Here is a 23,004-nt window from a genome sequence, read left to right as displayed (position 1 = left end):
TAACTTACAGTTGACTTTATCTGTTCCAAATAATCTTCCTCCATTTTGTCAAGACGAGTGTTGGTGTCCTCCAGCAGCTCCTGCATATCTTCTGTGTGCTTCTTCCGAATATTAAACTTCTCCTTCTCCATTTCAGCCACAGCATTATGAAGCTGCATCACAAAAATGTTAGGAAACGAGTGCTGCATAAAACTAGCATTTATAAGTATATTATTATAGCACATAAATAGAATAACTGAGAAGCAGAAGCCGCATTTCCGACCTCTACAACAAAACTAGAACATGGTCTCACTAAATAGGTCTACTATGACTCTATAAAGCAGCAACTTAGGAGTATAAGCAAGTCACAGAATCATAGAATAGTTTGGGTTGGAAGGGACCTTCAAAGGTCACCTGGTCCAACCCCCCTGCAATGAGCAGGGACATGTTCAACTAGATCAGGTTGCCCAGAACCTGGGCATAGTGAGCATAACCTAATCCATATAGAATGCTAAAACACATACATATTTTTGCCACTCTGATACACTATTTGCTTACATATTTTAAACAGAACACCAATGAGTGTTGCACAAAATTAATGACTTTCTATTACAGAAATACTAATACTCTCTCCAGATACTTACACTGGTGGTTTATCTGCCTCTCAATTTGTAAGAAGCTGAAGAGCCCTGAACATCTAGTTGTCTAATAAAAGGATTATTTGTGTCATTACTAACACTTGATTTATATTCTAAACACCAGTGGCCTCTCTTTCTAGCTAAGCAGCCTTAAATCTAAGTTCTCTATCTAAACAATAGTAAAGAATAATGTCATGTGAAATTAGCATATAAAACTTGTCTGGTGCTTTGGTTGTGTAACAGCTATCATGTATTTCGCAAGTTTCTAACAAATTAATTTCACGGATGAAGGAACAAACTGCAATATAGAATATAAAAGCATCTTTCTAAATGCACTGCCAAAGTCAGGTTAATTTGCACACATATAAGGGTTTCTATCCAACATATAGAGAAGCAGAAAGTTATTCATTACCCTGCCTACTGCCAGACCAAAGGATTTTTATCATGCAGAATTCTGGAGGTCTCTGTGAATCTGGACCATGATTTAAACAGAATTCAACAGTGTGCAGGAACTTAACATAGAAGTTTTCATCCATAAACTCATATGAGTTTTCTATTCTATGATTGTATAATTCTATGATTCATTCAAAAGATAAGAATGCTGATAAATTATGGTAAATATCACGTATATACTGTGGGGTTCAGAAGCTTTGTTGAATTTGAGATCCTTTTAAAAATAATCTGGGAAAATAAATAAATAAACATTTCATCTCCAGGTGCATGAGCTAGAAACAAACCCAAAAATCCTGGGAATGTCTTTACCTCCTGTACACCAGACTACAATAATATTTGCATTATTGTCAGCAACATCTATTCAAATAGCTTGCATCTATTCAAAGGAAAAAATACACAGAAGGAAGTAATTATAAAGTTATTAAAATATTGTACTGTTAGCTTTTACTGTATTTCCATCACAATTCCCACTATCCACTTTTTCCCATAAGATACATGCTCTGATTTCACTTCTATAATTCCACGAAGTTAATATTAGCATTTTAATTTGCCCTCTTGTTTGCACACTGGCATCACTGATGACAACTACAGCTAGAGGAACAGCACTTGCCAGGTAACTGCAACAAGGGGATGACCTGGGGCTGAAAGTAATGCTCCTCTAAAACAAGAAAACCCCACCTAATGCTGAAGCCTCAAGGACTTAAGCACAAAGGACAAGATTTATGATTAAGCTCTTACAAGACAAGAATAAAACCAACATCACTTCCATGCACAGAGCTGCAAAACTCCATCTATGAAGGGAGGTGGTTTTGCCCTTTTTGTGACCCTTCCTCTCCTCAGAGGGGCAAAAAAGAAAATACCAACAGTAATCTGGAGAAAGGTGAAGCTGTCTCACAATAAAGATGCTTTTCCCTCTGCTTTGCTGCTGCCTTGAGTGTAACGATAAATAAAAACACATTGAAGAATTCATGACCCATTGCAAAAAGAAGAGTTCAGAGGAAGCACCGTGTAGCAGGTAGCAGCAGGTTTACTGAGATTAAAATTCCATGTCAGGTCAACCAGAAACAAACACTTCCCTAATACATCCCGAGACTTGCCAAGAGGGCCAGATGAACCCCAGGAACCGAGTGCCCAGCTGCAGGGTGCAGGGGTGTGAGCATCAGCAGAGAGTCTGGCAAGATTACTCCAGCAAAAACAATAAAGTCAGCAGAAGAAAATAGCCCAAAAAGTAACATATTCCTTATAGTTCATTTTTTGAAGCAACAAAATGTATTATCCCACATATACACTGTAGAAGTCTTTCAAAGAAAGCAAGTTATTCCTTACCCTTTTCTCCCATTCATTGTTCAAAGACTCATTGCTTTGCTCACACATCTTCTTTAACTCCACAATCTGCTTCTCTTTCGCTTCTCTGACGACTTGCGACTCACGAAGAAGGGTCTGAACTGTCAAAAATGGGAAAATAAAACAACCTTTCAAGACACACCTTTGGGATTTGCCAGTGTTGGCAACAGATGTGACCGGATTAAATCAGTTTTCCAATTGACCTGGCTTTCTGATGGTTTTTTGGCTCTAAGAAATACTTAATGCACATGTTCCTTTAAAATTCAGCACTTAGATTCTGTGCCACTAAAAAAATACAAAGTGTTCCCCCTTCTCTACTTACAAAATATTTCATAGTGAGTTTTCCTTACCGAAGTAGTAAATATACATTGACAAAATGCTGTATAACCTAAAGAAAACAAGCATTTTTTACCTTGAGTTTACATGCATCCTTACGAGAGAAGGTTCTCGTGAAGGTTGAATGCCCAAGATATACAAGGAAATTAAGTTCCCCAATTTAAATTACAAGTGATTGCACCAAGAATTCATAGTCTGACAAATTTTGTGGAAAACAGAGCAGGAACATACTATTCACTTCTCCAAAGTCACTGATGATTTTCACTCTCTGACATGAGTGTAGGTGACTCGAATACAACCTGTTACAGCCGAATGCAACCAACAGAAGCACCAGATCCCTTCTTGGACAATTTGCTTTGACAAGGAGCAGGAAACAATATACATGGAACTCACTTTCTTTTAGTACGTAGATTGCCAAACTTGTGGATTATTTTACATTGTGGTTTAGTCCATAGCGTAAATGGACTCCAAGGAATTCTAAAAGAAAATAACATTCAAAAACTGCTGACAAGCCACACTCAGGCCAAGTTTGTGCTTATGACATAGTCAAGACTACTACTCATGTTTGAACACTTGCTGTAATAGTCCTAAATAATACATTGTGGTTTGATTAAAATGTACTGAATGTATAAATAAATTAACCTTGAGCCAGAGATTCCAGAAAGTTTCAAGTAAGTGGTCAAAATACTTGGGAATCATCAAAGAAACTTTTTCTGGTGACGCTCATGAAACCTGTGAGTATGAAACATAACAGCACCACGCTGCCTCTTGGAAAAGTTGGTTTGGAAACTGGACAGCAAAGACAACCAGATAAACCTCAAAAAATCTAAAGGAAAGAGGTCAAGACCTGCAAAGGAAGAGGAAAGGGACATCTGCACATAGAAGGAACACGTAAGCCCATAGCCACAAGAAGGATGCAGAGCAATACAACCATGCAGAAAACCACCACCACGAAGATAAAAAGCACCTTTGGTCTCCAGCTTTCTAATAGTCTCCTCAGCTTCACTTTGTTTGGTTTTGTAGAGGGACTTCAAGGCCTCGATTTCATCATTCTTTCTATCCAAAATCTGTAAAGAAATTCATAATACTTTAACAGAAATCAAAAAAACTCCAAAAGTATGAATGCACAAAGTAAGAGACACTGATCTCTGTCAAAGGAGCTGCCTTCAAGAAGTGCTTCGGTCAAGCAGGAGAAGGTGATTAAATCTCATTTTCACAGCTAAAACTGCCAAGTCCTAAACAAAGGATTGATTTAGATAAATGTAGGGAGCAGAGTTGATTAAAAAGGAGACTCGGGGTTTTTTGGGGGGGTTGGGGTGGTGTTTGTTTGGTTTTTTTTAAACTTGGGCAAATCCAACATTACTTTTGTTGAGTTTGGAAGTTTCACGGTGCTACTGCTGCAAACAGAAAGGATTTGTTTCCTTTTTCATTATGTCGCCTAATACTATTTAACAGCATCTACAATTCTCAGCAGGTTTAAGAAATAAATTATCGGTGAACTCATCACACTTTCATACCTCACCAACTGCAATTCTTTGCATGTATTCCACAAAACAATGGTTGGGACTACAGCAACTATATGAGGTGTAACTACGTTCACTGTTCTGTACACGCTGATTTGGGGGGGGATAAAAAAATGCTTGAATATTTGCACACTTTGAGATAGTATTTTAATTTAAACTTCGTGTTTAAGATAAACATTAAAGTCATAGAAATTCTATAAGTGTGCCCCAAATCTCTCATCAACAGAAGCTTTCATCTTAAAACAATATTACCCCATCTGCATTAAATGTTTTGTGTCTTGAAAGATTAATATGACACTATTTAACCTTTTCTAAAATATCCAACGTTATTAAAAGAACTTCAAAAGACGGGATTCTAACATCAGTTAGGAAAGGCTGACAACTCCAGGGATGAGAAAGCATTTAAAACTCTTTCTTATTCTCACGAAGCTGTTTCCTTTAGGCTCTCGGCTTTGCTAGCCAGTTGTGCTTGCAGACTTTGAGAACAGATGAGCCAAATATGCACCTGACCAAATATTAACATCCTTTCAAGAGGCTTTGATGTGTCATAGTGTTGTGTCAACTCACTTCCTCCAAGTCTGTGACTCAGTCTTAAGAAACAACACAAGAGGTACTCGGTAATGCAAAGCTTACAGTAAGATAAGTCACCACAACCCTGACGCCGAGCATTTAACAGGGATCAGAGTGCTCAGGAGGTGCTTAGGACCTCAGTGAATTTTATCCCACATGTATAAAACATGGTATTAAAAGTAACAGTATGGTCTTTGAGAGGCTTTCTATAATCTTCCCAAAAGTGGTGTTACCCAACACAATAAAGACAAATCCAACCTAACCCAAAGGAAGTGTATCTGGTGTCATTTTATTGCTGTGAAGAATTAAAAGCCACATATAGCTTTTACAATGCAATAACATAAATAACGAACTGTTTATTGACCAGCCCATGCTTTAAGATACAGTGTCAAAATGGAGACATAAGAGCAAGCCCTACTCTGTATTAATAGGAACACATGGGATACACTTGTGGATTTTCCTACTGTTATTTTTTGCATTCTGTCCATAAAAATTTAATTAAGTGGTTTTGTTCCCCTTTTTCTATAATACAAGTGCTAGAAGAGAAATCAGGGGTTTCTATTTCATCAGCATACGAACCCACAGAAGCTGCTAGGCTGGTAGAATAGGTTGTCTTGTTCAAACAAATAAACAAATCACCTCGTATTTTCATCTGCTTTCTGCACGTGTTTCTCCCTTCCTAAGTTTATGTTATCATAGAATACTCTGCATTCCTATCAGCTTATGAAATTGTTACATACAATCCTATTTTAAAGGAACATTAACTGCAACTGTGAAGAAGTTAAACTACAAGTGCTAATTATTTCTTATAGTCAGATTCTCTATTATTGTAATACACTAACTTTGGAAAAAAAACCAACACTTCTTACCTTTTGAACATCAGCATCGTGCTTTTGCTGTAATTTAAGCTTTTCTTCATGAAATTTACCTTCCGCTATTTTCATTTTAATGTCCAGCTTTAAAAGCAAAAGAGATAGACATATAACTTCATTAAAATAAAGAATAAATTACACTAATGACCTTTGTATAACTTTTGATTTATTCATGCATGTATTGAGAAGGCAATGGGAAGTCACTAATAAATAATTGCTATGAAAAGATTTATATTCAGTTTCTCTGTATTTTCGTATTTATTTACTAAAACTGTTAGAGAAGATGTCAACCTAAATGTAGATGTTTTAGTTGGCAACAAAACCAACTGCTACTGCCCAGAAAAAGCTATTGTCCTTTATTTAAATAAACTCTTGAGAATGAAGCTTTTAATACTTCTGTTAATATACCAAGTATGGTAAACTTGCTTTTATTCTTCAGGCAGGTGTCACATTTATACAAAGAATGTCCTTTAGCCCAGATGCATGTTTATTTTTTTTTGTTTTCTATTATTCATCCACATTATCAACACATTTCCTTTTCAAGGTTACTTATAATGGAATTAAGGATATCACTGCTGAATTTGATTGCTAACATGTATTTCCTGCCTTTGCTTGTGTTTGTTCAAAGTAGTGTACTTGAACCCTCTGACACAATAACACATTGCCACTTCTTAGAGTCCCAGTTTTCATCTTTAAGGTGTTTTTAAATCTCCTGCATATTTTCACTATGTCTTCAGGACTGCAAACATGACAGGTATTTTGTGCTTCTGTTTTCTAGAAAACCAAAGCAACATCTCAAGTTCAGATTCAGGCTATTCCTCTTCTACATTTAATCATTGCTTCTGTTCACAAAGCAAAGTGGACAGAAAAGCCTCCTCAGAGTGACAGATCCCAACAACCTCCCTTGTTTTAGAAAGAGCATTATTCATTCCGACTTAATTTTTATTCCTTTGACTTATGAAAAGTAGCCATTCAAGAATGAATCTTTATCTAACACATACAAACAATAAACACACTGCAAGTTATTAACTTCTTTCATATGATTACTTTGTGTTATATTTGTTCATTTTGACTTGAAAACGTCACTACATTATTGTGACTTGAGAATGTGAGCTACAGAAATCCAAGTCAATCCAACTTGAAAATGGAAAATGCTGTGCTGTAACTATAGGATATTTCTTGAGAACTGAAAACAGAAGCAGGAAGAGCAGCAAATTCTTTCCATTTCCAGACTTCACATCCACTGATACTCCAAAGTACACGCCTGCTTATTACACTGCATATAAAGAGGCTACCTCTCTCCCCAGACTAAATAGGTACATAGTCTTATGCAAATTACCGGGGGGGTAGAACTTAACTTTGACAACTAACCCAAAGAAAAGAGATCATATTCTCAGCTGTCAGCCACCTCTTTTATCAGCCAGAAATAAGCATCACAATAAAATGCATGTTCTATTCATGAAATAGACTCATATGTATATATGAAAAGAAATATATGCATATATCTCTCTAACAAAGTGACATTATAGAAGAAAATCTTAGTACTAGCTGATAAATAAACGTTGATTTTAAAGAAGAGCACAGCAATCCACTTCCACATAGACAGTTTGTGAACATTCCATAAATAAATATGAAGGTGTTGTAAAAACACAAATACTAGAAACTAAACATGAAAGAGACTCCAATCTACTTGAATTACATTAAAAGCTTATGAATTACTGACGTATAGCTATTGCACTCACACAGCTATTAAATCCGCACAAACACATTACATTTAAACTCATTAATAAAGTGATAATGTTTTGGCTGATGTAAATTAGTCCTCGGTGGTTTGCATCAGCTGAAATCTGGTCCAGATATTATTATCCTATAGGTTGAAAGAACATAAAAATCAATCAAAAGCTATAATTTGTCTTGTATTAAATGTGGACATGTATTTTCAAGTGATGGTGACTGGTCTCAACCACGTAGCTGTTTTGCCACAGGTTGACAGCAGAAATCCCTGAACTTGAAGTTGGCTCCCACTTCTGGTAATTAACCTTCCACTTAGCACCACTCTTGCACTTGCACTAGTTCTCATCAATTTCATTTAATTCATTCATCCCACTGCTCCCAGTAGGACAGCCAACCCTGAAAATTGCACAGAATTTGGGACTACTTTCCAAAAAGGAGAGTTAGTTGCAACCATACAACAAATGTGAAAAATGTGTCCGAGATGCACAAGTCAGCTCTTACCAAAGGCAAACACTGTAATAACAGAACAATTACTTTTTTCTTTTAATATTACAAATAAAACTAAAATAGGAAATATCTCTCTCTCTTGAAAAATCCCAAAAACTAACTCCTCATCAGCTGAGGGCTCAAAAGGTGACACCTTCAAAAGCACTCATGGTCTTCTATACACCTAATGAAATTCTTAAGTTTCAGCACCCCAGACGTTTTTACTGCCCTGTTTGGTTCATCCACAACTTACATGATTTTGTCCCTTCAGGAGACTCCTCACATTTACTTATGTGCTTGAAATTCAATAGTTGATGTGCACACAGAGTTTTCTAGTTTTAAGAGGAAAGTTGTATTTATAATGAGTAACTGGTAAAAAAACAGAATAAAATAGGAGATTCTCCAACATCATTTAAAGTTCATAACGGCCCATAGTTCCAAGACACACATATATCTTCACATTTCAACTTTTGGAAGTGTTCATTTGAGCATGTGCTGTCGAAATAAAGATATATCGGTTTAAAAATCCTACATTTAAAATTTTCTCTCTGGAAAACTGCTGGAAAAGCCAGAAACATCCATACCACAAACCAGCGTCCTATAGCAAAGCTTGGAGTACTGGCTTAATTCCTAAATCTGCTTTTTGACCCACCCTTTGCATAAGATGGAATTCCGATCTCAACTCGTAAGGAGATAAAAAAATTGAGTCATGTAAACACATTTTTCAAAGTGATCTCATGAAGGCTGGGGTTGAAGCAAATAGGCTCATCACAACTGGGAGTGAAGCTTCTCCGCTTCCATTTCAAAGTTTAAACACGTTACTAAATCCTGATTTCAATAAAGTAGTTATCTTTCAAATTAAAACCATACCACGTATCTGTAGTCACTAAATGTCAAACTTCATTTGCTAAGTTAGTCTCAATGTCCTGCGGAATAGCGCTCTGTAACTTTATGTGCTACTCTGCCATACCTCACCCTTTGCACTTCAGCTGTATTTTAAACACATATTGAGAAATAAAATAACCTCCAATAGTATCAAAAACCTTTCTAAGATTTAGAGAAAAGAGATAAAAGCAACTTTAAAAAGTCATTCACTTTGTTAGAAGCAGTTAACCACGCTCATGCTCGTCGAGTTTAATATCTTTTATTACTAATTAAGAGGCAACAGAGAACATTGTTTCTGGCATGGTACCATTCAGACAAAAAACTAAAACAAAACTAAAACAAGAATATTTAGCTATAGTTGAGGAGTTTGCAACTATGTATGAAATGCAGCCATTGCTGTTGCCTGCACATCATTCCTTTGGATTTCTGTCATTGTTTATTCTCCTTACAAAGAGTATGAGGCAATTAAACCCTAAGGCCATGTAAACAACACTGATGTCAAACATCTGTGCTGTCCCTGTTATTTAAAGCCATGGAGGGTGGTATCAACAGAACTGCTTTTAAGTGCCTAGTCACACTTTCTTCCTAATTTAAAACAACAAAACACCACCAAAAGCAGTAAATAGTTACTGAAAATGAGGTTTCATCATATCACTGTCTTGTATTTTCATAGCATGGGTTAGGTGTTATGAAAATGTAAACAGCAACTGTGAAACTTAAACTGATGGTCTGATCTGCAACTACCATAAATCCTGGGGAATGGGGCGGAAGGTGGTATCTCAGCTTTTCGTGACAGAAGAGAAACACTCACCTTGTCACCAGTTACAAAAATCTGTAGAAATATTTAAATACCCAATTCAAAACTAAATCAATAATTAGATTTACAATATTAATCAGAGATAGCTTTGAACTACTGGTCACAGTTCACTTGTCCCTGTTACAGGGAATGCCCCCAGGCCAGAGGTGCCATCCTGAAGGTTTAACATCCATCAGAGATCTTTTCTGGCTATTTGACAAAACAGTACTTGTGGCTTGCCAGGGTTTTTTCCAAGCCTATGAATACATGGGGGAGGGAGGAAGCGAGGAAGGGGGAGAAGGATGTAAACAATAAATGAGAACTTCAAAGTAAGAACTAACAATGTGGAACAATGGCTTGTGTATCTTACAATATACGACAAAACTTATTTGTCTTGGTGTTACGCAGCTGCTAAAAGAAATCAGTGCGCAACACAAAGCTTTGATATTTCCACAGAAGAAAAAGGTTTCTTAAGAAAACACCAACAAAACACAAAACCAACAAACAACCAGAACTTTCTACTGAGCTGTGTTTACTCCATTTTCACATCCAAGGTTATAAAAATAAATACTGATAATTTATACAGGGGTTTAAACTACACAGGCAGACCAAGGCAGGAGATACTTTACTTGCAAAGTGTTCAAGATTTATTACACATAAAGACATGCTGACTTCAGACAAAAGTAATTTGGGACAGTGTATTTCACATCATAATTAACAAGCTATATTTTCTCAGTGTTATTTCTGTATCTTATATTGCATCCACAAAAATATTTAAGATTAGCTTTGACGTATATTAATATTTTTAACATTTAGAGCAAGTTAAAAGTCAGAATAACTACCTAAATATCTAAATCACTGGCATGGAAAAAAAGGAACCTAATTCATACTTTCTAACAACTTATTTTAATAGAAACTTCTACAATATATATAAAGTTTAATCATATTGGAACTAATCTTCCACTTTCAAAACCAAACTGCTGAAATGCTTGTATTGAGTTTAGAGTATGTGGAAAAACACTCTTCAACTTCATTGCATTCAGATGTCTGTAACCAGCACGCTTGTCACATGATGGATAACATAATATTGCATCTTCTATTTAATGAGCAGCTTCTACCTACTTGCTCAAGCAATTTTGAAGATCAATATCTACCCTTGAAGTGTTTGTAAGTGAAGAGGGACATGCATTATAGTATGAAAAGAAAGCGGGAAGAGTAAAATGTGCAAGATGCACACTGAAATACACCCCAGCTTTCAGCCATGGGATATACATTGTGATCATATTCCCTTCTCACGACAGCCAAGAACTGGAAAATCTTCACAATTAGAACAGGCAAAGTGCATTAGGAGAGAAGACTCACCGATGTGCTGTGTCTATAGCAAAGTGAAATGTGCATATCATGACCAAAGTATCAAATACGACCACAGGTCTTAAAAGCACAAAGGGATTTGTAGCATCAAACAAGTGAAACCCGCAAGCCAGAAATTGGAATGTAAAAAGACCCTTTATAAACATGGCATTTTGCCCAGATTCAAAGGTCCTTCCACAAAAGTCTATGTTTATGATCTGGACTATATTATTTGACCTAACAAACACTTATACTTCTCTCCACAAATCTAACCTTCTTTGTATCTTTACTCTTTAAAACCACTAAAACTGCTACTTCCAGTTAGAATAATTTTTACAGAGTACTCTGAACGGAAACTAGATATTCACTACAGGAAAAAATTAATATGACATTGCCCCATTTTTACAGCCACTAAAAATTAAAGGCTTTGTCCTAAATCAAATCACACCAGCTTTCCCCTATCAAGAGAAGTCCGACTCTTTAAATGACACTGAACATTAATACATGTTTGCTGTGTACAGAAAAATAATTGAATGGACAATTGTTCCTATTCATATGTAAATGTCATTAGTCTCTTGAAGGAGAGAACAATGTTTTTTTCACAGATTTCCAAGTTGGGGATGGTGGGAATAGGGAGAAAAGCATACAGCTTTTTATCCCAACAACTGTAATAACTTGAAATGGTACTTTTACTCTAAAGGATGTTTTATATAGCTAATAAACATAACATGCATATTAGCACTACATCACTTCATCTTAACAGCTTTATTTGGAGTGGCAAATGTCCCACTTCCATACATAACAAATATGCCTTCCGCTCGTAGTAGAGCCTCTGACATCAGTAGTACCAAAAAAGTTTAGAATGTTTGGAAACTGTGAAAGCTTATACATGGTAATAATTTATTAGATGCAGTTTCGTGACAGCTCAAAAATGCAACAAACTGTATCTTCAATTGCCAGCACTGAAAACTGAACCCAGCTGAACCTTGTGAACATGCAGAAATCATACTGATTTCAAAGGGAATTAGTAAAATCTGAGTATAATAGTAGATACTACTTGAAAACTTCCTATAATTCTGCATAGTACCAAGACCAATGAAGTAAATGGGGCTCTATACACTGAGTCAACACCACTTACTTTTTCTTCCCAGTGTTATATTCCTTTTTAGTTTTTAATATGCTGTATTTCAATAGCTACTGAACTTTTTACAGTCGTTTCAGGATCTCCTAAACCAGTTCTTAGAGCTGTGTTCCTACTTTCATTTCACCAGTGCAACATGTAGCAACAAGATGCTATAGTACCTACTTTTCCTAGTCAATGGCTTTTCTCCCTAAAAACCAGAATCTATGCATGTGACCAAAAAAAATAACCAAACTTCCTTCTTTTTCTTGTTAAAGAAACACACACTTTGAGGTAGAGATTAATCATGCAGGAAAAGATTAATTCCCAGCTGCTTGGCAACCATCTGGACATTCTACTGGTTAAAACACTAGTTTGAATTGCTAACCTACCTCTTTGATCTTTCCCAATGTCTCCAGCACATATGTGCAATAATTAAAGACATAGTTCACAAACGACTGAAAAAAAATAAGTAACTGTACATGTCCATATAGATCTGCATGACCAGACCAATTAGTATCAGGAATTATAAATCACAAGTAAGTTTATGGAAGCATGTCTCATCCTGACACAGACTGTATGTCTCACACCAGGCTAGCAATACAACAAGGTTTGGGGTTTATGACATTACATTCTGAAGAGTTATCAAAGCAAGGCAGGATGTGATTTCCTCACAGGGAAGACAATGGACAACTTGCATATGTTTTCAGGAACAGGACATTAATCAGGCAGGAATCATGTTAACAGAAGTCAGGATTGCTGTGTTTTTAAACATGAACCAGCAGATCACTATTCAGAATGATTACTTGGTGGTGAGAATCAGTTTACAACTGAATTGTCAGTACAAATCAGACACTGCATTTGAAATAGACATCAGGTTTGTGGATAAAAGGACATTCAAATGAACCAGAGACTATTCGAAGTCACAATACACACTGCTTGGAATATGCTTAAGCGGAATAAACCAGTATTTCCAGGACCAGGTTGTCATAAGAAAAAAGCTACAGAAAAGTGAAAATCGAGATGAAAGAAAGCAATGATGATTATTATTAATAATAATATTATGGTATTAATTATTGTGTCATCTCTGCCTTTTTGCATTTGCTTGCCCCTTCTTATGGGCCACACTCATGCAAACAGAATTCAATGTGCATTCTTAATATTCACCAGAATTAAAACCTTAACAATTTTCACCCTTTGGAAAACAGTAAAATGTTTATGAGCAGACGTATGACTTGGACAGTTCTGGATGAACACAAGGACAAAAGAAGAGGAACAGTAAAGGAAGAGCAGTGGAAGTAAAGAATAGGGAGATTGGAAGAAAAAAAGAAAATATACCAACACACCAAACTCCAGTTACTGCAAAGTTCAGGTTCTGGGCCCAGCTGCAGATGACTCTGCAACTCAAATGCTTTCAGAAAGTCCATCAGAAACTAGTATCACTAGTAAATACCTCTGAGCTTAAAAAGTGTAAACAGGATCACCAGCCCCATTACATGCCTACATAGGTTCCTTCAGCTGTATTCAGCTCTCCCAATTCCATACACATATGTATCTGTAGCCATCCACCAAGCAGATACACAACATACATACACATGAGCACACAACCACTTTTATTTCATTATAATATACAAGAGAACAAGACTGATAGATTTTTATTACCGTTCTTGGAAGATATGAACAAAATATCTGTTTTCAATGAGGAAAAATGTATGAAATCCATGATGCAGCTCAAAGCACAATAATGTTATTTTTACATTGGTAAAAGCTCGGTTTAATTACAAGAGCACTTCTTTTAGGATACTGTCTTCATATTATTTTTATTTATTGCTTTTAATTTGGCTTGCAGTAAACAGTCCATTCATGTATTTAAATACTTTGCTACAGAACAGAGCAATTAAGAGGAAGAAATCAAACCCAAAAGGACAGTGCTCACTGATCACCATCTCCAACTGCAAGGAAACATATTTTTATCTTCAACTGTGTTTTTCCTTCTCCTAAAACACCATTTCTTTCCCATGATAACACCTGCAAGTGTTATTCACCCTCCCTCCCAAGTTCTACAGCTTTCTTTCCTCCTTGCATTCTTTCCTTTATATCCTATGTATAGTCCCTTTTGGGGAAAATCTGTATCGCAGCTTTTATGCAATTCTCCCCATTTCAAGTCATAATCTCTTGCCAGATAAGTGAGAAGTACAGTAAATCTGCTGCTTTCAACACCTTAAATTCAGAACACTTTGAGCCAGACCAAGACTTAACCATAACATCATCACTGCAGTGTGCTGATTTTATCTTAACATAAACATATTGCTAGATCCCAACACTTCTGGTGCAGTTTCATATATACACGGCTTGATGGTCTTTACAAAGAAAATCTGTGTAATGCAATAAATGGACTGCTCATTCACCAAAAAAAAGGAGAAAAATAAACATTATGAAGATAAAGGTTCTATATAGTTTTTTTAAAAAGGCTGCACCTTAAAGATACATTTTTTTGAATATATAAAAAAAATCAACTAAAACCTCTTCCTTTTCATCCTACTTCTGGTCCTCGATCCATGAAAATGCATTTTCAGGGGAAAAAAAGATGTCTTTTTCCCATTCCCTACACTCTAAGTTACCTTTCGCTATCCAGCTCATCTCTCCTTTTCCCTGGCCATGTGCTCTCTCTTTCAGAGTCCTCGCTCCACATGACAAAGCAGTGGAAGTTATCCTGCACGTATTCTGTATCTTCTTGCAACATTACACATTGCCTCCCTCAGAATTATTTGTCCCTCCAATTACACTGCACTAACTACTCCTCCAGCTGACTATAGGAAACACAACCATTTCTGCCTGACTGCTTTAGGATACAAGAACCTGGAAAAGCACCGGTGCTCCCGTGTTCAAAGACTTTATCACTGGATTTCCAAAAAGCAAACCAGAAAAGTAACAGGAGCAGTGAAAAAGTCAAAGTCGTTGGAAATAGTCAATGTTCTCCGTTAATAGATAAAGCTTCATAATACAGTTACTGCACAAAGCATCAAGCTTGGCATTTGTCTAAAACAAAATGATTTAGGAGTTGGTATATAGCTCAGTACAAACGTACTCCTGGTATTAATTACAACCTTTAATTTCAAAGAATAAAAAGAGAAAATTATTTCCAATGTTCTTGCCTCAGGTTTGTTCGTGTTCCTTTTGCCGAGTCTACACAGATAAATATCTTTGCTTACAGAAAGAAAACAGAAGGAAATGGAGAAAAATGCGAAGAAAAATTAAGGCTGACAAAATGAAAAATGAAGAGAACTGTTTTTAAAGAAACCCCAAAACCCCTTTAAAGGATACATCAGTTGTTTGAGAAAGGCTAAACAAGCATCATGTTTTATTAACATAGACAAATTTGGGTTTTAATTCCACAACAATTTCAAGCCTATATCGTAGCAACAGTTATGTTCTGTTTTTCTGAACAATCACAACTAAGAACTTTTTCTCTCCCCCTCCTCTGCTCCGTGCAGTATCGGGTGGCATTCAGGATGACCAAAGGTGAAGTTCAAAGAGAACACTTCTTCCTATTTATCTAGACAAGGCAGTCAGGCCATCTGTTCTGGTTTGCTATACTGCTGAAAACCAATATATTCCTGTTTTCTTGCATCTTCCTTGTTTGAGTACATGATTTTTCAGTAACAACAAGTTTCCCAAATGGTTTAATCCATGTCAGAAGTATTTGGGGAAAATATGACTAAAACCCACTGCCTGATGATATTCACATTTTCATAAATCTGTGATGTGGTTATCATTGAAAATGGCCATGTGTTCAGCATTACAGAGTCAAAACAGGTGCAGGAATGGTTTATGAACAAAGGTCTAAAGGTTAAAAGGAAAAAACCCACAGTTATCCTTTTTTATGTTCTCCAGTTCTACTACAAAGAGGTTGAAAACATTTAAAGGTTTACCAAAACCTTCTGTACAGCGCTATTTTTCTGTTAATACATTTACATTCTATAAGTGAAAAGGCTTTATTCTTAATTGAGCTTCACAAACCAAGTAAGACGAAAACACATTGAAGTTTTCTACTTAACAGCACACACATGGCAATTGTGAAATACTGTCTATAACCTTTCCAGTTTAAACTAGCCCACAGTCAAGTACCATTAGCAAAAAGGACAGGATTTTTACTGTGTGGTTTCGAGGATTTTTCCACTGAACCAGCAAAGTATTTGCTGTATTTTATGTAGCTACTTGGCATGCATTCCTGTTTATTTAATTTGAAAGTAGTACTTACATGACAGCATTGTGCTTTCAATTTATTTTTTGCTCTATTTTCACATCTTATGAAACCCTGTCTCATCCCAAGGCAATGGTGGTTTGAATATTGTTAATACAAAAGAACAGTCAATATTAGACCAGAGGAGAGAAAGTGAAAGGCACATGTATTATGCAAGCGCCACAGCAGGCTGCTTCGGTAAGTGTTGTATTAGACCAGCAGCTATCAACACAAAGCTGACTTTCATATACATTATGAAGGCCAGGCTGGACGGAGCCTTAAGCAACCTGCTCTAGTGGAAGGTGTTGCTGCCCGTGGCAGGGGGTTGGAACTGGGTGAGCTTTAAGGTCCCTTCCAAGCCAAACCATTCTACAATTCTATGATTATTAACAATGAAAGTATCTGCAAACCAAATTTACCCTCCCCTGTATCTTCTAGAGTGTTTTGAAAGTAACCTTAGGACAGTTATAATTCAAGTGTCCTTATAAGATACCATGTAAAAGGAGGGACAATTTAAAGGTTTAGAAATTATGCCACTTCCTTTCCAACTCATTCCTAATGGAAATAAGTTCTAGATCTGTAGATTTTTAAAGGTATATAGAAAGTTAACAAAAATTGTCACTAAGTCATTGCTTCTGTTACAAGGTAGTCTGGAAAATTCCTAGAATTCAAACTGTTCTACACTGAGAATTCCTTCAAAGGAAAAATAAATATGTTCCAAAAGTCTTTTTTATTTTCTAATTGAGAAATACATTCCATATTTAATGAAAAGTCCTGGTACTTTAGCAAAAATTCCCTTACATGAGATCTTCTGCCACAACAAACGGGTTTGCAAATACCCAATTTCCCAAGAAAATGTCCTAATTTACTAATTTGGGTGTAATTTTCTTTTTCCCAAAAGGCTAAAAAGGATCTTACCTCTCTTCGAAACAGCGCCTGCTCATCACGTACAGGGCTGCTTTTTCCTCGGTCCATTTTGGGTGTCATCTGTTGAATAAGAAAAAGTTCAAAACAACTTAATTCAAAGCAGTAACTCCAAATAAAATCCATCCTAACCAGAAATGAAAATTATTAAGCATGTTGTTCCCCCCTTATAAAATATTGTGGGAATATAGATACATACCAAAGACACTGGCATTGGTTTTTCTCGCAAGTATCTTGGATTTTCTAACTGAAAAACAAGTTAGAGAAAAAGTAATCACGTCAATAATGTCACCTTATTTCTTATAAACAGTAAGAAATATCTCCAAATACTAAATAAAGTTTGCAGTGACAACTTCGAGTGATCTGTACCAGGGCGGGAACACTTAGCCCAGTAACTCTATCACTCTAAGAACAACAATTGAACAGATTTAAGCATGGCTTTGGTTATACACACCAGACCAAGAACTGCTTTGCACTAAGATTTGATTATCTATTAAAACACAGTTAACCTGCAAATCATCATGTGTGTAGATACACGGCTGTAACCTAGAAGTATCACACAAATTAATCTGCCTGTGCATAACTCTTTCTCCTTTAGAACATTTCAATGATCCCTAAGAAAAGCACACCATGGAATGCAAATGTCCATCTTTTAAAAGGTACAGAAATAGAAAATCTTCATAAGGGATCATTCTGCTGGACATGACCTACTCAGCAAGTTTTAAAGTTATAATGTTTCCTAATGGAAATGGTTCAAAAATTGCACTTTTTTTTCTCCCCCAACCCCTTGTGGTTGTAAAAATTCCATCGATGCATGTTTTAAAGGAATTTGGCAGCTAAATACCTGCCTTATGCAAAAGATTCCAACTTTATTGGGTAAACTTTCATTTAAATCAGTAAAACTAGCATAAATTTACAGATTACAATGATTTTAATCTAGTGTTTTTGAGAAATTACAGTTGAGTGCATTGAAACTATACCCACACATGTAAGCCACAGAGACAAAACATAAGGAAATAATTCATTAACACCACTGTATAATTAAAGCAGCTCTTTTAATCACTATTTTTAAGAACTGAATACAAAACATTGTTCACAACCCACTTCCTCTATCAGACAGCTCTATCTTTTTAATTTACTCCGACAATGAGGCTCAAACATCACATCACAGAGAATGCATAACACCCAAGAAAAGCTTTCAAGGGTATAATCTTGTAAAATGTGGCAGGGAGATCTGGAATGTGAATGTGATTGCAATGCACATCTTACAACATTTGGTGCATTTTAGTTTAAGATTAAATTGATCTCTGAGGCATGGCAAATGTATCAAATGCTTGCACTTTCTCCAGTACTATTAAATAAAGTTTTGCATTGAATTTATCAGCGAAAGAGAGGCTTACTCCCTCTGAAATTTCAATTTGATACAGTATTATTCACTTCCTATCCTAAAAGGTTATGTAGGATTTCTATATGCTGTTGAAGAGTCATCCTATTTCCCCCAGAAGTACTTGTACATATTCACGTTTAACACATCCGTTCCATTTCATATTATCTAATATTTTAACACTGTAACTGAAAGTATAAGAAAACCAATAATTTAACAGATAACTTCTCTATACTGTCAATGAGTTAACTAAAACAGATACATTAAACTTTCTTTCATATAAGGCATCCTGGGTTGGTTTTACTTTGGGGTTTTGGGCATGCAAAACACATGGGCAGACAGTAGTGAATAAAGGAATCCTGTACGCACCTGCTGCAAAACCAAAATCAATAATTTTGGAAACAGAAGGTTGGTGAGGAGAGGAATACAGGAGTGAGAACATCATGGGGCATTAACCACAGCAGACAGAAAACAGTGGTTAAAAAATAATAATAATAAAAAGATAGTTAGAAATAAGCAGCACAGAAATTCTAAACCAGAAAGATTTTAGAGGATTTTCTTTGTTCTACAATGTTCATACATGCAATAGTATTTTCTAACAGTTCTCTAATTTTACTAGTAGTATACTCTTCCTTCCAGCTTATTTCACCAGCTTCCCCATCCATCCCACACCTCTAATCACCACCTGTACAGATACCCAGGACCAAAGGCCTGAAGCCAGATGCTCAAGGCAAACCCTGATCCAACTCCCTGCACACTGAGCAGCCGATACCACTGAAAGCCTTTCCCAACCAAATTTCAAAGGCTTAATTATTTTCCAGAAGCCCTCTCTCTCATGTAAAATGAATGCAATCATTCACTTCTGCTTTTTTAAAGCTGAAAATTATTGTAAATATTTACAGTTAATTCCAATCCTTTATCTGACCATGAAATTAAGCCGTTTACAGTCTTCCTTTCAAAACCCATCTAAAACGCTAAGGTATATACTACTTGTTTATAAGAAAGAAAATGCATCTCTAATACTTTGTATGGCCCAAGTCTTGCATTTTTTGATTTTGTAACAGCAGCCATATGTGCTTTGAAGTTAAATGTTCCCACTTTGTTACTTGTTGTGGATTATATCCACTTAAACTGATCTGTAAACATTTAATGCCTCAACATTCATTCTTTTCATGCTGGTCTTCTGCAAAACTTCTTGTTCTCAGAATTCTACCACATTAAAGAGGGAATATCACAATAAAGAATGCCCCAAAAAAGAAAAAAGCAGCTTGTATTTATGAGAAACATGCAAATTTAAAAATAATAACCAAAAGGTCAAAGACAAACCAAAATACATATGTATGAAACTGAAGGACTGCCATGGAAGAACAGTAAATCACATGCTTTTTTAAGAGTATGAACCAAATAAATGTCATCATGAAAGACATCTTTATTTGAACTAGAATTGAACTCTAATTTGTAAATACCACTTCTTAACAAAAATGGCATTTTGAGTTTCTTTGTAGGAAAGCTTTTGGATTCTCCTGTTCTGTTAGGCAGTTAAACAGACAACAAACCATGTTGCAATTTGTGAGGACTGGCACGGTCAACTTGTAGTACTTGAGTCCTCATAAACCAGAGTCGGGAAGGCTTTGGATGACCAGATCCCCATTACTGCACAGAAATAATCTACTTTATGAAAATATACACCCATTCTCCTTAAATTGAAAAAGGAATGGCAGAAATCCGTATAAAAATACATATTCCAAAAAGGAATTTGAGGGAAATTAGCCCTAATTTTTAACTTCAGTATTTTCAATTTCTATTTACTGTAGCAACAACACCCAAAGCAGTCAAAACTAAGCACTTTTGAAGAAAACATTTTAAAGCTACCAACACAAGCGATGAGTGCAGCATTGATAGAAGCAAACCAAGCTGAAACAGTTTCCCCCAAAAGCAATGACAGCACAGAAAGAACACAATTTTGAGCACTAAGTACTTCTGCAAGACTCATCCTCAGGACATCAACTACATTTCATCCCTTGGGCTGGAAATACTGTACAGGCTTTGTATCTGTCATAGCCCAGAAACTTAGACCAAAGCTTCTGCTCTTTTGACACAGTAAATACCACAAAGATAACATTAATGTTATGCTTCCAAAGTCACATTTCATTCTTTGGAAGATATTTATCAAGGTATATTTATTTTCAATAATGCATGACTGTAGCTTATTACAGCTCAGTAACAGAGTCAGGTGGTGAGTGGTATATATTAAGATTCAGGGGGGAAAAAACCCCAAACCAACACAATTGGATCATCAGGCTTGTTGCAAATTCTCCCTTAAGCTTCTTCAAAGACAAAATGTGATTGTTTTCAAAACAAAGATGGGAAAAACACACATGAAAGAGTTAAGAACACTTAAGATTTTGAAATGGTAAACAACTAAACTGAACCTTGCCCTAAATTCTTACTTTAATCTAACAAACCCAGCCAGCCAGCATGTTCCCTACAGAAATAACTGCTGAGTAGCTTCAGGAAATTTGAGTAAGGACATTCTTATCTACCATCATAATTTGTAGGGAAGTTCACTTTAATGCTGCTTCTGCATTCTTAGTGGAAGGACATTAAAGCACATGGAGATTGTTTGTCAGCATGGCAGTTGAATTTATTTTTTGAAGTCACACCACCACTTGGAGTACACTGTGGGAAAGTTTTTACAGTGCTTCTGCCCTTCGAGGCCACAACATATACAGTAGGTATGTTTACTGTAAGCAGACAGACTAAGGAACCAAACAAAAGATAATCAAACGGCTTATACAGAAATGGGTGAGCTTAACTAGAGTGGAAAGACACAGGCAGATGTGAGCCAAGTACACAAAACAGGCATAAGGTACACTGCTGCTGTAGCCACCCAGGAATTCTCTATGCTCGCGTCTACTTTAACCCTCTGTGATAGATAACTTCTCCAAGAGAGGAGAATGTAATGCAAGCCACTGACCATGGGAATTCTTTGGTCTATGTCCTTTTAAACCTTTATTAGGCAATAACATTTCCCATATTAAATTTTCATGGGCAAGACATGAGTGTCCAGCTTCTTTGTACTGAAGATCCCCCATTACTTCTGGTAAAAGCTAAAGAGTTAATTCTTGTCCTGGCTGAATTCCAGTGATGAAAAACTGTGTTCTCCCTGATTAAAAAACCTTTGTTGTTTCTGAGGGTACGATCTCTTTGTATGCTTTCTACCTAAAATGAAGCACTGAACTTCCTGGTATGTTTAAGAGAGTTGCTTTGTCAAACCTCAAATGGGCTACAATTCAGTGACAAACAAAAATGTATCAGAAGCATCATGAAAAATATATATATAGGCAAGTTGGGTAAGAATATGCAGGGATTAAATTCTTTATTGTTCCTTTACATTACTTAGATTTTCTATCCAAAAATTGTTTGTCTACAGTCTAAAAAGCTTCACAACAAGAGGAAAGAAAGAAAAAAAAAAGGCAAGTTTAATTCCGTTATCCAGCAAGCTTCTTTTCCTGATACTGCAATATTTAATTATTTCTTGAGACATAACAAAAAGAAAGGTGAGGATGACCTGTTTCTGAAGTGTACTAAATCTGCAACAACATATACAAACCTACTGACAGCTGTTAGTAAAATAAGCTAGCTGAGGGAGTTGTATTATATTCTAAAATAGCTAAATCATAACAAAAAGTTGAAAGTAACAACATGACCAAAGATGACTTGTGTTTGTCTAAACTCCTGGCTCTGAAACTTTTCCCTTCAAATGGCAATACAAAAGGATGTCTTCTTTTCTACACTGCAAATGCAACTTCAAGGCATGAACACTTAATAAAGGATAGTTCCCACATCAATTTAGATAAGAGTCAATAAGGGCTAAGAAAAACACAGTTTTAGAATGTATTTAAAATTAGTATTCCATGTATGAAAGGCAAATTTATCACAATCAAAACTTTTTTTTAAACATTTACTCATGCATGACTAGAATCTAAAGAACTTGAACAATAAAATGGTTGAGAGAGATAATCAGGAATGCTGCAAGGGAAATGGAAAAATACTAATGAGAAGCAACAACATTAGAAGAGTCTTACTTCTCGTATAGCAAATATTATGACTACTAGCAACAAGTATCTGAAGCCTCCATATTATGCTCTGTTAAGCTTTGACCTCTCTGCTTAGTAGAGAAACCATAAAATTATTTCCCCAAACTTTCCACAACACTTTTAATAATAAATAATAATCTCAGCCACCTCTGTAAGCGTATCATAAAAAGTGGAAAGACATTCAGTATGTAACCTTAAAAATATACAATCTTTGAAGAAGAGGAAATTAAGAATATATCGAAGTTGAAGCCCCAAAAGATAAGGATA

At 35.9% G+C, this 23,004-nt stretch overlaps 1 protein-coding gene across 6 annotated transcripts in view; it reads right to left on the bottom strand.

Moving 5' to 3' along the window:
* The window catches only part of CEP112 (centrosomal protein 112), a 188,272-nt gene that overhangs the window by 151,172 nt on the left and 14,096 nt on the right, over nucleotides 1-23,004 (bottom strand). For all 6 annotated transcript variants that reach the window (XR_003994412.1, XR_003994413.1, XM_030506576.2 and 3 more), the window contains 6 exons: nucleotides 17,453-17,500; nucleotides 17,248-17,316; nucleotides 5,713-5,799; nucleotides 3,718-3,817; nucleotides 2,397-2,515; nucleotides 9-152 (listed from right to left, as the gene is read on the bottom strand). Coding sequence is in view for 4 of the 6 variants with exons in the window: in XM_030506576.2 (XP_030362436.1) it covers nucleotides 9-152; nucleotides 2,397-2,515; nucleotides 3,718-3,817; nucleotides 5,713-5,799; nucleotides 17,248-17,316; nucleotides 17,453-17,500 (567 nt within the window). In the remaining 2 variants the exon portion in view is untranslated. The remainder of the gene's footprint in view (nucleotides 1-8; nucleotides 153-2,396; nucleotides 2,516-3,717; nucleotides 3,818-5,712; nucleotides 5,800-17,247; nucleotides 17,317-17,452; nucleotides 17,501-23,004) is intronic.

This window comes from Strigops habroptila, chromosome 14, assembly GCF_004027225.2.
Source record: "Strigops habroptila isolate Jane chromosome 14, bStrHab1.2.pri, whole genome shotgun sequence".
Lineage (NCBI taxonomy): Eukaryota > Metazoa > Chordata > Aves > Psittaciformes > Psittacidae > Strigops > Strigops habroptila.
The sequence above is the reverse complement of the archived record's forward strand: the minus strand, read 5'-3'. Positions and strand labels throughout refer to the sequence as shown.